This window comes from Berghia stephanieae, chromosome 3 (assembly GCF_034508935.2).
Source record: "Berghia stephanieae isolate SIO BIC M18660-M18661 chromosome 3, UCSD_Bste_1.3, whole genome shotgun sequence".
NCBI classification, from domain to species: domain Eukaryota; kingdom Metazoa; phylum Mollusca; class Gastropoda; order Nudibranchia; family Aeolidiidae; genus Berghia; species Berghia stephanieae.
This window is the reverse complement of record NC_088362.1, coordinates 72,889,010-72,904,009: the sequence shown is the minus strand read 5'-3', so window position 1 is coordinate 72,904,009 and position 15,000 is coordinate 72,889,010. Positions and strand designations below refer to the sequence as shown.

At 33.4% G+C, this 15,000-nt stretch overlaps 1 protein-coding gene across 1 annotated transcript in view; it reads left to right on the top strand.

Moving 5' to 3' along the window:
* LOC144969643 (disintegrin and metalloproteinase domain-containing protein 10-like) overlaps positions 1-15,000 on the top strand; it is a 23,406-nt gene that overhangs the window by 18 nt on the left and 8,388 nt on the right. The window contains exons 1-7 of the mRNA XM_078908784.1: positions 1-284; positions 2,915-3,050; positions 6,115-6,236; positions 9,223-9,394; positions 11,641-11,758; positions 13,062-13,286; positions 14,534-14,674. The exon at positions 1-284 is cut by the window's left edge and continues 18 nt beyond it. Coding sequence (XP_078764910.1) covers positions 236-284; positions 2,915-3,050; positions 6,115-6,236; positions 9,223-9,394; positions 11,641-11,758; positions 13,062-13,286; positions 14,534-14,674 — 963 coding nt within the window. The 5' untranslated portion in view covers positions 1-235. The remainder of the gene's footprint in view (positions 285-2,914; positions 3,051-6,114; positions 6,237-9,222; positions 9,395-11,640; positions 11,759-13,061; positions 13,287-14,533; positions 14,675-15,000) is intronic.

The window sequence follows — 15,000 nt, the reverse complement described above, 5'->3', positions numbered from 1 at the left end:
TATCTCTATCATACACATCACATTGCGAACAGCGCCTCTTTGTTAATGCACACAAGTCGCAGACTTTGGCGGATTCAATTTGATATCAACTTCCTCCAAATACCGACTGGGACCAGGTATAGCCCAAAGAAGAGCAATAGAGTGTAATTTGGTTTAACTTCTAAAGGGATAATATTATATAAGACTTAGGATCGTTTGCCTGGCGAGTCTGTCGTATTCAACACGGAAATTCCAAATGATATTGTTGATTTTTTTGATGATTTCTCTTTGGGTATTTACTTCAGGTAAGTGAGAATAGGTCAGTTATATAATTCAACGTAGGGTATAATTTGGTCTTGTTTTCAAAGCGACTACTACTACTACTACTACTACTACTACTACTACTACTACTACTACTACTACTACTACTACTACTACTACTACTACTACAACTACTACTACTAAAACATGTTTTGTCAGGCTTAAAGAGAAACATGATGTCAATTAGAATAAAGAATTCGATACAAAGAAAAAAAAAAAGAGATCCACACAGCATTATAATTACACTATAACAACTACGCTACTCAATTCTTATAATATCAATGCAATGTTAATAATTGTAACACTGCCTTATCTCTGCTTTCCCTTAGAGTTTTGGGCTTGATACGGGAAGCGCCATGTGTATATTTTATTACATATTTATTATTCACCTTTGTTAGCAAAGTAAACAATGAAAATGATTAAGAAATTGTATGCTTTGTTGGCAAAAGCGAAATCCGAAACATTCACACCTTTTTTCTCTGTGAATATAAGCTTGTCGTATTTTCAAGTTGGTACTGCATTGCTTTTTCTTTTTACATTTTTTAAAACCTTCAAACAGGAACACCATTTGCATTTTGTAATTGAATAAAAACTTACTTATATTTCATTGAAGATACGTCTTTTTATTTTATCTGCTTAAAGACAAATTGATTTAATTCACGCTTCCCTATAAAGACATTATTTCTGTTTTTATATCCTTATAGTGTTTTGTTTATTCGTCTTGATGATATCCACTACGACTTACACATATTATTTGTAAACAAGTATACACGTGGATCCATAACCATCTTAAATTCGTGACAGTTAATAAAATTGAACTTTTGTTTTCATCTTTCTCTGTGATTCTTTTTTCACTGTTCTGTTCTAGTTTCGAGCAGCAACCTTTGCTAAGTGTAATAACAGAACGAGATGGAATAATATCTTCGGTTTATGAACTGAGACGAATGGTATGGGCATTTTGGGTTTAACCTTTTCCAAAAGACTTCGCGATTGATATAACACAAAACAGTTTAAAACGTGTTTTTTTATATTTTGGTTAAGAGTATGGCAGTAATCTTATCAAACTTTAGTGTCCAACAAAAAAGATGAAGCAAAGACTTTTTAACCAGTTTACTGCCGTACTCTGGAAAGGTACATATTTAAAAGTTTGGCCAGAAAATCGCAAACCTGTTTTCGGGATTACTCTCTCCTTCATCCTATAAACATGGCCGATCTATCTCCAAATAATAATAAGAATAATATTAATAATAATAATAATAATAATAATAAATAATAATAATAATAATAATAATAATAATATAATAGTAATAACAATAATTAATAAATAATAATAATAATAAATAATAATAATAATAATAATAATAATAATATGAATGATATAATAATAATATAATAATAATAATAATAATAATAATAATAATAATAATAATAAATAATATATAAATAATAATAATAATAATAATAATAATAATAATAATAAAATAATAATAATAATAATAATAATAATAATAATAATAATAATAATAATAATAATATAATAATAATAAAATAATAATATAATAATAAACTTGGCCCGGATCCAATAAAAAATATACATTAAGGTTTCACAATCTTCGTGACCCACGTTGTTAGGTCAAAATGAACAAAATTCGAGTAGGGTTTCATCGAACACGAGTTCCTCGAGAACACGGTTTCTTTAAACTCATTTGATTGTCCCGAATTTCTTTCTTATCACTTCCTCTACACGGTTTCCTGAACTGTTTTGCATGTCCTGAGGAGTTCGAGAAAACATTGCTGAAGTGTAGATAGATCAAGAAAAAAAAAAAGAATTTTAAAATTCCAAATAATCAGAAAAGTAAAATATGAGCGTTTTGTAGCTGGTAAACAAAACTTATTGTCGTTCTCCCCATTGAAGGGATTTATTTTAAAACGAATCTTAAATGTTACGTATAAATTTCAATTTTAAACATCACTTGCTGCTTCGACATAAATGCCGTTTTGAGATGATTGGCCACTTCCTATCCACCCCCCCCCCCTCCCTCACACACGCACGCACACACACACACACACAAAACACACACACGATTCCTTTAAAATTTAACACTTTAAAACTATTTTTGAAGTGTGAAGTATTTAATAATATATTTGTTTTTCAATCTTTTCAATTTTAAATTTATAGTGACAGTTTTAACTATTTTACAGTGTTGAAATTATTCATATAAAGCGCGGCTCTGGTAGTGGAACTGCTCCTTGTTTTTAATATCCATCATTTTCCCATTATCTTTTTATTTTATTGTGTTAATTATAACACGTCCGTACAAAAAAAAATCCTTTTTGGGATGCATTAATGTATTACTATTATTATTATTATTATTATTATTATTATTATTTATTATTATTATTATTATTATTATTATTATTATTATTATTATTATTATTATTATTATTATTATTATTATTATTATTATTATTATTATTATTATTATTATTATTATTATTATTATTATTATTGTTATTATTATTATTATTCTTATCATTATTATTATTATCATCATTATTATTATTATATTATTATTATTACCATTCGGATTTCTTTCTTTGTTTATTCAAACAGATGCAGAAGTACTCAATGACCACATTTTGGACTATCAACCCTTGAACTATAATCCCCACCAACTAACGAAGACACACGAAAGGGCTAAACAAAACACCGACCCCTACCTCAAATGGACATTTCAAGCCTATGGCAGGTTGGTGCCGAACAGGTTAAGATAAGATAATGAATTCTTTTTAAAAAATAAAAGAGAGAAAAGAATGAAAATTAAAAAGAAAAGGGAGAGAAAAAAAGAAAGAAAAAAAAAGAAGATAAAATAACATTCCCTTTATTGATCCCATAGAGGATATTTGCCTCTAGGGTCTATTCCAAATGAAGAATGGAATAAACCAGGCGTGAGCCGCAGTGTAGCGCCGCAAATTGAGCTAGGGCGAGGTGACTTGCATGCGGATGTGAATTTATTTCTTTTGTTCAGTGTAGCCATGCTTGGTTGAGTGATAATGTAAAATTTCTCTTCTAAGCTTGCATAATTTGGTATATTGTTGAGTATTATATGTATATAAATATTATAGTAGTATAAAACCCAACTTGTGACCGTGTAGTCTCCGGGATCCTTACTTTACTCACTGTTTCTAGTGAGTATTTAGCTGGGAGGTAACAACGTTGTCTGTGTCGAAATGTCCATTATATTTTAGTAATAACGCCTTACAGGCATCAGGTCTCACCCACATATAATAAGATTTTATATTTGGACCCCTTTTTAAAGCGCATTGAGCACATTTTATGGATAAGGCGTTTAAAAACAATTCACATTTTTAAATAGGAGATTATTTGCAAAATCTGCTTTACAAAATTTACACTCCCTTGTGAAGAATGAAGTCTAACTCAACTATTTTCAAAGATTAGGCCTAAAATTTAATTTCGAGCCCCATGTTTGCCCTGACATAGTATCCTTTTGAGACGATAAGTCACATATATCTTCATGACTTTTCATGTTCATCACCACCATTGGAGGCCATAACAAACAAGGCATATTTTTTTGGTCGCAATCATTGCTATCACTACACATTAGATATATCTGCTTGTATGCTGCACATTCTTTGATAACTCAAATCATGAAAAAGGTTTAACCAGATAATATTATGATAAACTCCTAGCAAGGTCAACCTAGAGGCGTCAGGTCACCTTTATCTCATGTGTAGAATCCAGTTTTTTACTTGCAGTTTGCACGTTTACACACAGCCTACGTGTTTGGATGGCAGTTTCTGAAAACTGTATGTTAAGTCAAAAATATTATGGTAGCTTACTTAGATTCAATGTGCATGATTTATTGATGAAAATAAATAACGTTTCTTAAGCTGAAAAATCCAAACCGTATTTCTTGTGGGTAAATGCATTCTTCGTCTTTGGCTCTACCCCAACATAATGCCATAATGACGGGATATAGATATAGATATAGTCCTTCAGACCCATACTACATCCTATAAGGCCTAAGGAGCCGGACTTATTGTCGGTCTATATAGTGTTTAATCGGCAGTAGAAATTACTTGCTACCTAGATAAGGCAAACCGTGAAGAACTGCTGCAGAACGGCGGGTAGGCGGGGGGGGGGGGGGGGGGAGGGGAGGAGGGTGATTATTTTCGCCTGAACCCAGGACCGATGCCGGTCCCTTTGCTTCTTTGATGAATTATCGAGACCCAAGGTAGAGGCGATGGATCACATATTTTACAATTTTCAGTAGCGAAGAATGGGTGCAAACAAGGAAACCACTGTTTGGCTTGGTTTGATGAAATTAGTGTCAAAACATAATCATGTAAGGCCTGCTCTTTGTCTCTGTTATTTTTTTCTGTTTCATTAAAACGTTTGAGTAACGTTATCGTAAGTTATCAAAAGAATAACATCTGTACATTAATCAAATCTGATGTTGACTGCCTTCAAGTCTTGACTGCCAAGTTATTGAATTGGGCAAAAAGGTAAGGCAGTGGTTGGTAAAACAAATTGGAACACCAAATTTTAATGTTTTGATGTAACACACCATTTGTACCGTCATCTCGCGCTCCATTCTTTTCCCTTCTGCGGAACAACGAGAGACGTATAGTATCTAGAAAGATATAAACAATCCGATAATTACTTGCTTTATACCACTATACCAATTTATGTGGTTTTGTTGTTGTTTATTTGTTTTTGTGGTTTTTTGTTGTTTTGTTTTGCTTTTTGCTGTTATTTTTTTTTTTTTTGGGGGGGGGGGGGGGGAGAGTTGAGAGCGAAAGAGAGAGAGAGAGAGAGAGAGAGAGAGAGAGAGAGAGAGAGAGAGAGAGATGGAGAGAGAAAGAGAGAGAGATAGAGAGAGAGAGAGAGAGAGAGAGAGAGAGAGAGAGAGAGAGAGAGAGAGAGAGAGAGAGAGAGAGAGAGAACGATAGTCACAATAATAAGTAGGAAGGAGGCAAACAATTTTCAACCTGTTTCTTACTGATGCAGTGAATATGTCGTCACAACTTGGCGACTTTGAGGGGATGTTATGAGAGGTCAAGGATGTTGCCAGACTAAATAATTATACGCATTACTCATGCAATTTTTAAAATTAATCCCCATTAAACCAATACTTTGAATGATAATGAATGATAAAGTTCTGAATCAAATTTAAAGTCATGTTTTAATAGATATCACTTGAAAGAATTTTGAAACCAATATTAATTATCGCAATGCAGCACGATATTTTCATTTGTTCTAGATAAGAGCCACCATTAGATATTATTCGAAAAGATTTTAAAAGCAACTATAATTATCGCAATGCCCCACGATATTTTCATTTGCTCTACAAAAAGTCACTATGGTTTAATAATTCAAAACAAATCGAACGGTAATATGGGCAAAAGGAACAGAAAGCTTGTTGTTTTCACTGATTAAAATAACATTGCCAACTGCGTTGTTTTCTTGACTATTATTATTATAAATTTAGATAACAATTTGTTTGTTATGCAGCGTTGTCAATTTCTTTATATCCATATTATTATTGTATATTATGCTCAGAAACTATCAATGATACACTGGTTTCACTTTGGGATAAGTATAAGTTCTTAGCGTGATCAAGAAGTATTTAATCAACTTGCTCTCCGTCGGCTTTATATTTCCGACTTTTTGCTTCAAAATTTTACAAAGAAAGAGGATTGTCATGGTTGAGTTAGGAGAAATAACTTGAAATTGTTTGCAATGGTCTCAGGTCCACGCTGTGCCAGTGATAATGTTCCCATTTTTTCCAGGACGTTCAACCTGCATCTGAAGCCAGCCGTGTCCATGTTTGCACCAGACCACAAACTCGTGATGGGTGACACCAGAGATGACTATGTAGATACGAGCCACATTTATGAGGGAATATTGGCAGGTAAATCTATTTTCCGAAATGGCCGATTCGATGAGGCAATGCATTTAAATTCAGAGGACCTGATTCGAAAACGCCAGTCGGCATCTCATATTATTTACTTTGAGCAAGATAGCCCACATTGCTGTAATGCTTTGATGCCTGAAAAGACGAATTTCTTCTATAGATAAATAAATGGGATTATAAAACGAAATTTATGAACTATAATTGTATTATCGTATAGAACACGATTTGAATGTTGATATAATGTAGATAAAAATGCTAGACATAGGTTGTGCTATTAGGTCATGTTTCTGGGGTTTTGATTGTTTGTTCGTTTGATTGTTTGTTATTTGGTAAAACTTAATATAAAAAGATACACCGTTGCTATGTTCATTTGAAGAACCAAGAAAATATTTCGTTTTCATCCGTTTCTCTTGGTTACATTCCTAAATACCATCCAAGAAACTGACGGGCAAACGCAGACAGAATTGCAAATAAAACATATTAAAGGTTTAGAAAAAACAAAACAAACGAAAAACATCCAAAACAATCCACAATGAAATTAGAGGTGACTGAATTCAAACGGTGTAATACTTTGTGAAGGAATGAGGATGATCAATATTAGGCCCCAATTACACAGGAAAGGCAAGCCGAGACAAGGAGCGCTGAAGGAAATATGAATCTGTTTATAGTTAAATTACAAATAATCCTGTGTAAAATTATTGAGTATTATAGCCATTTGCACCTATATAAAAGAATGTGTGTGTGTGTGTGTGTGTGTGTGTGTGAATGTGTTTGTGTGAGTGAGTGAGTGAGAATGAGAGAGAGAGAGAGAAAAGAGAAAGAGAGAGAGAGAGAGAGAGAAAAGAGAAAGAGAGAGAGAGAGAGAGAGAGAGAGAGAGAGAGAGAGAGAGAGAGAGAGAGAGAGAGAGAGAGAGAGATAGAGAGAGAGAGAGAAAGAGAGAACAAAAAGAATGATTTATCATTTTGGTGAGGTAAAAATATAATATATTGAAATAAGACGTAGAGAGAGAAAAGAGCAGTGGACCTTTTACCCAAGTTAGGATAGAACTCGTGACGTAGGTGTCAAAATTAGGGCCACTAGAGTGTCGAAATTAGGGCCACCATCAGTAAATAAACACCTCAAAAAATGCAAATTGCGAGCGTAGAACATAGAACATGTTAATTTATATGATATTGATATTAAAGAAAACTCATTTTATCTATTTGGTGGTATAAACCGCACGTCGATAGCTTGAACACAAAATGAACGGCAAGTTTCAAATAAAACACACCAAAAACATTGTCTCAAGGTGTCGAAATACGCTTCAACAGTCATGACGTCACTTCCCTCGTAATAAAGGCATGGTAACTTAGTAACTGGCTCTAAACTATCGGAATAATGGCGGACGCCCTTATGAAATATTTCTCCGACGAGCATAAAAGTGTATCCAGAGGAGAAAAACATTATAAATATGATCATGTTTTGTCTTTTATACATTCTGATCACATGAGAAATGAAAAGTTCTAGCCAGCATGAAGAATACAAAGTACTGATTTTCTTTGTTTAGAACCACGCTGCTCACCGTTGCTGGGCGACGTTACACCAGACTATTGAATCGTATTCGGTGCCCCTACCTAACACTTACAGCAAGGCACGGGTAAATACAGTTTGGGTTCTGCCATGTGCGCGAGGTCATTGGTCACATTGCTAAATGTGCTTAAAGTAAACGAAAAGTGAAAAGTGTTCACTGTTTTCGAAATATCTAGCATCACGCACAATAGGTCATTTTATCCAGCTGAACTCATAATATATATGTTTACAACTTTCATAAACAATGCAGCGGTTTTTTGAAATTATTAAGTAATATCCAATCGTTGGACAGCAATAAATTGTGTGATCGATGACTTGGTTTGACAAAAATCTGAATATAGATCGCACCTATTGTGTAGCGGTATAGGAAAAATGGTCACAATGACTATTTTGACCTAAGAGATAAATAAATTTTATAAATATATAATTTTCCTCAATATCTTTTTACTTTATTTGGTGTCAATATGTAAAAAAGACATCATTATTGTGTACAAGAAAATCTATAAATTAGGATAATATGTAACGCTGAAATCGATTAAAAAGAGAAAAAAAGAATTCTTAACCCGCATGTACAATAAAATATTTAAATAGATTACTTAATTTGAATCAAGGAATCTTTCAAAATACAAATTCATCAAAGAGTCAAAACCTAATTCAATAATATATGATGATAAAACAAGAATCTTAAATTTATTTTTATTTAACATGCGAGTTTTGGGTGACCTTTCATGGCCACCATACAATTTCTTTTCTTTTTGTTTTATTGTTGAGGAAATGATATTAAAATGTCTGTGGAACTTTTTCACTCTTTCCCACACATATGGGAGGAAAAACAACAATGTCAAAATTGAAATAGAATAGTTACATATACTTGTGAAGCAAAACATGGTAGGATAGCAGGTCTGATAACAGCACGCAATAGGGTCGTGACATCACTTCCCTCGTAATGACGCATAGTAACTGGTTCTTACTATCGGAACAATGGCGACGCCATTATCTATCACCGCCTTTCTTAAATATTTCTCCAACGAGCATAAAAGTGTATCCAGTGGAGAAAACCATTAAAAATCTGATCATATTTTGACTTTTATACATTCTGATCACATGACATTTGAAAAAGATCTAGCCAGCTCGAAGAATAAAAAGTACCGAATTTCTTTGTTTAGAACCAAGCTGCTGGTTGCTGGGGCGGACATGACATCAGATTATTGAACCCTCATATGGGCTTGATTTAACAAAAATGTAGTTGTAATGAGCAATATTTTACGTAAGTTTGAGAGTATTTCCTTTACAACAATGAATGACACCATAAAAGTTTGGGTTATCAGACCACCAAGTAAGTACACGACGTCGATTTCAAACCATTCTGTCGTCGCTCATTCAACCAATATCTTTTTAAAAAATATATTCCAGGATACCCTGCCAGTCATGTTCATATGTCTGTGCTCGATGGTAGTGTTCTGGGTTTCATCAACATTCCAGGGGACATGATGTACCACATGGAGCCATCGGACAAATATTTCAAGAACGCACCATTCCCATCAATCATTTACCCAGAGTCAAAAGTTAATATGGAACCTTTCAGGTGATTTATAATATGTCAAACTGCCATTTGCTTGTGCGCTTCTGTATACAGGTGTATAGCACACTCCACTGGGTCAAACAGGCCCAGCTACCCTATCATTGCTTGGTGGTCGGGGTAAAATTTTCTGAGTTGAGTTTTCTCACTGGCGACAGCCTGAATTGACAATCAGCAACCGCCCCTGACCACAATACACAAGATATTAGCAATGAAAAAAAATATCATCGGCAGAAAACTAATAATTTACATTTGAACGTTAGCTTCTCCATCAGGTGGTGACAGCTGTAATGATCTTATTTTCAATATATATACATTATTGACGATTTTTTCATTATTTTCATCATCATCGTCGTCGTCGTCATTATTATTATTATTATTATTATTATTATTATTATTATTATTATTATTATTATTATTATTATTATTATTAGCATCGTTATTATTGTTGTTGTTATTATTATTGTTGCTCTTTTTGATGAGATGATGATGATGATGATGATGATGATGATGATGATGATGATGATGATGATGATGATGATGATGATATATTTTGTTCAGAGAATAGTTATGGTTATATGCCAAGAAACTTTTGAACTTTGAACTTGAACTTTAATACTTTTTACCGATTTGAACCGTGGCAACTGCCAAAGCATTTGTCTCCATAGATAGAAAAATAAATGGAAAATTCTCTGAAACATGAAAGATATTTTCTCTAAAAGTCTAGGTTATCTTTCGATCAATGGTATTAATGATATTTTAAAAATCATTTTTTTGTTTGTTTTCAAATCAGTTTTCAGAGATTATAGACAATTTAAGCTAATGAATACTAATATCTTTGCTGTTTGAAATAGGGAACAAAAGTGGGGTGTCAAAAAATGGGTTCCAATCTCGTTGGAAGTGTAGAAAAACTCTTGCCGAGGACTGGATACATACCTTGAATTTTTTTAAAAATTGAGCTTATATATAGAGCAATATCCACAAATGTGCTCAAAGCGCTTTACAAGGGGTCCCTGGCCAACAGCAACATTTAACATTTAGGACGAGACATGACGCCTGTTAGGCGATGTTACCATTTTTTTCGGACAGAGACAACGCTGTAAACGACCAGGTACTCATTTTACACCTGAGTACGGTGAGAGAATGTGAGTAAAGATTCTTTTCCAAGGACTCAACTATGCGCCGAGCAAGGCTCGAACCCAGTACCTTCCGATCCGAAAGCGAGTGTCATATAACAAGACCACATAGTCGCATACCTTGTCTAATGAACTTCTGGTTTCAGAGTAATGACGTCTTATTTTGTGTCTAAACATTTTTCTGGTCGTTAATAAAGATCATCTTTCCTCGCTCTTTTACGTTCTGCAATCCTAAGAATCTGTACATCCTGCTACTAAAACAATTATGCCACATCATGATTCAATATAGATAGTATGCGTTTGGCTCTATAACATTGCCATCCGGAAGTATAACGGACCAACACACAAAGCTATGTGTATCCATGAACATTTATAGTCGGGTTAATACAGTTCAGTGAGCATTACTCATAAACGCGGATGGCAAAAAACAATAACAAAGACCTGAGTGACGTCATCTTCGTACTATCTATGTAACCTATTCATTATTAGTCTTCGATGGACTGGTTACATAAATAAAAAATAAATAAAATAAAATAAATCAATAAAATTCATTTTATTCATCCCCAAGGGGAAATTTGTCTTTAGGGTCTATTCCAAGGGAAGACTGGAATAACCCAGGGGTCAGCCGAAGAGCAGCCCCGCAAAGTGAGCTAGGGCGAGGTGACTTGCTCAAGGCCACACAACGAGTGATTGAACTTGGTACCTTTCGGGTACGCAGCACAGACCGTACCACGCTGTCCCTTACACACATACACACTTCCAAGGATTTTGGATCCTGAATAGTAGATAGTGTGACGTCACGACTTCGCTGCCCTACTTACATAACCTTTAAAAGTAGCCTACAATGGAAATGGTGTTAAACAGAATCGGAAAGTAAGCAGGGGAGAGAGAGAGAGAGAGAGAGAGAGAGAGAGAGAGAGAGAGAGAGAGAGAGAGAGAGAGAGAGAGGGGGGGGGGGGGGGGGGGGAGGGATATATTCCGAAATGATAGTCTGAGAGCATACATTGACATAATGAAGAGAGAAAAACATCACAGTGATGGACATGGAAGCGGCGAATATTAAATACTATGTGGAATGCATGTCGTATAATATAAACTATGAAATGAAATCTTTAGGCGCAAGAAACCGACACACAAGTCTAATGACGGACGCTCCTCCATTGCAACTCTGTATGATAAACTGAGGTCAGTGGCACGACATGTAGATGACAAGGCATCTGGCAAGACGACTGACGTGAGTTTTCCTTGCCTAGGCACATTGTTATTCCTTTCTTTCTTTCTTTCTTATCTTTTAAATCAATTTATCTTGTATTCATTTATGTATTTATTAATTTACCAATTTATACTTTTCATTGTTGAGAGCATTACTGGTTCTATTTGCTGTGGATGCTGTTCGAGAATAGATAAGTTATATATATATATATATATATATATATATATATATATATATATATATATATATATATATATATTATATATATATATATATTATATATATATATATATATATATATATATATATATTATATATATTTATATTAATATATATATATATATATATATATATATATATATATATATATATATATATATATATATATCATTAAATCATATTTTTTTCTATCTATTTTCTAGTCATTTGTTCGTTTATAATAAGATATTGAAACATTCACATAATATTATTATTGTTATGATAAACGTATTTAACATATTTTTTCGCACTATTCTGTATAAAGCTATTTATCTTATTTCCTCTGGTTTTGTGAATTGAAATTAGTTTTGTCAAATATATTATATCTCGTTGTTGCTGTTGTTTATTTTGTTGCTTTGTTGGTGTTAGTGTTGTTGTTGTTGTTGTTGTTGTTGTTGTTGTTGTTTTAGCAGTACTGGCGTTGAAAGGACCATGCTGTTTTTGCAAATATTAATTTATAATAACGTATGCAAACAAAAGAAAGATTAAATTGATGTATGTATATTATAAGTACATAAAATCGTAAACACAAAGGCCAAGTTAGTGCATAAATAATTTTTCATAACAGACTCGTTGAAAAAAATAGCCTACAAAGACTAATCTCATTCATCGTATGCGTGATTCAAGGTATGGCGTTCTCTATTAAAATACATTTTTAAAGCATTTATTGTTTCAGCATTTTTTGTGATAAAATCAAGTGCATTTTATGTCCAGACAGCACGTTTAATAATAAATGAGTTCATGGTTAGCTCAGTTGGTAGAGAACTCGCTTCACAAGCAAGGGAGATCAAGGTCGATCCCGAGTTCAGTCAAGATTATTTCTGACCCCTCTGTCTACCTTGTAGTGAATGGGGAGCTGGGTCTGTTAGATCTGACGGAATGTACTTCGCGATAGACTAGCGTCCAATCCGAAGGGTAGCATGCAATTGCTATTGTCCATTTCACGCTATAGAAACCGGGATAAACTCCGGCTCCATGGGCCTTATGGCTCCGAAGGACTGTTTTTACTTATCATCCATAATGTGTACTAAGGATAACTTTATCCTGTTGCTTCTATCACTATCAGAGTCATTCCAAGATGAACAACTCCTCCACCAATTACACAGGCAGTACAAATAATCATCTCCCAATCTACCGACAAAAGAGAGACACCAAAGTGGAAGATGAACACATAAACGCCACAAATATTGTCGTGTCAAATGCTCTTCCTAAGGACAAAAATACATGCTACATGAGTTTACGTGCTGACAAGCTTTTATACCAGCATATTTCTGAACAAAAATCCGAAGAGGTATGTAATGCTATGAAAACTCAAAACAGAACATGTCAAATAGCGCACTAAATAATCAAAAGACAAAAGAGATAGAAAAATGATATTGACACTCAAAACATAACATGTTAAAGGGCACAATAAAAATCAAAGGTATTATGCGTTTATATTGAAAATCAAAGTAAAACGTATAAAATGGCATAATAATAAACAAAAATTGGACTTGGTATGTAATGATATTGAAAGTTAAACATATTTCAAAGGGCTTGACGAAAATAAGATTACTGTGTTGTAACTTAAACATAAACATGTTTAAGAGCATAACGAAAATAGGAATTGTAATACAGTGATATTGAAAACTTAAAATATAACACGACAAAGAGCACATTGAAATGCAAATAATGGAAGGCATTGGTCACATTACAAAGTTTGCTCAAAATGACTCACATAGTGAGAAGTGTTCACCGTTTGAGAAATATCCGCCGTCACAATTGGTCATTTTTTGCTCAGCATGACTCTTGGGTATGCTAATAACTCTCATAAATAAAGCACCGTGTTTACATTTATTGAGCAATGTCCAATCGTTGTACAGCAACAAATCATGTTATTGATGACTGGGTTGGACGAAAACATGAATATAGATCACCCCCATTGCCCATACCTGTCGACCATGGATGGTGCTTTATGACACTACTCTTTTATGTCAATTATTCAATCCAATCCAATCCATTCTGTGGCAGCTTCACCACTGATGGGATGGCGTTAGGTTATGGATTTGTATCACAATAATGATGTTCTCATGAAAATAGTAAATTTCTCATATCTGTCAGTTGTTGGAGAGGAATTCTATAACCTCATTGTACGTAGAAAAAGGACTGAATTTTTGCATTGTATATATATATATATTATATATATATATATATATATATATATATATATATATATATATATATATATATGACTCACCGCCTCAATCTGGTATCGTGTCTGGGTACATCAGATACTGAGAAGTGAAGATAAATCTAAAATAACAAGAAATGAGTAAAATTTTCCGAATTAAAGGAAGTATAATATTTTTTCTGAAATAAATCAAACCAATGCTATTATATAACATATACTATTAATTCAATTTATATCATCAAAATAACCTCGACATAATGCAAATTTTAAGATAGTGGTCACATTTAAATTTATATTATCATCATATTTTCTTTTTAATTCATTGCCCCCTCCCCCTCCCCCCTCCAACCTCCTCCAACTGTCTCCAGGAAGCCAAAAAGTTTTTACTTTCTATGTTTGCCAACCATATATCATCCTTGAATTGTATCTTTGGACCAACTAAATTTAAGTTTAGATACCAGGACACACCTTATTTTAGTGGGATACGCTTTCGACTACAACAATCAACCGTAAGTTGCATGTTTCGCATATTATTATCATTATCGAAATAATAAAAAAAAAAAAGGAAAGGATGATTCTACCCTTCGCCTTCTTTAGGAAAAGACAAAACATGCTAAAAAAAAAATGATGAGGAAAATCAATAATACAATTAACAGGATATTTCCATATACAGTTGTGATCAAAAGAAACGTTACCTTTTTTTTATTTCTGTCACCTTTAATACATACACTACAATTCCTCAAGTGTTATAAATCAACTGAAAGAGGAATAATAGAAGGTTAATAAAATCACATATTTATTTACTGGAGAGACGCCATTGCTATAAAGTAAATAA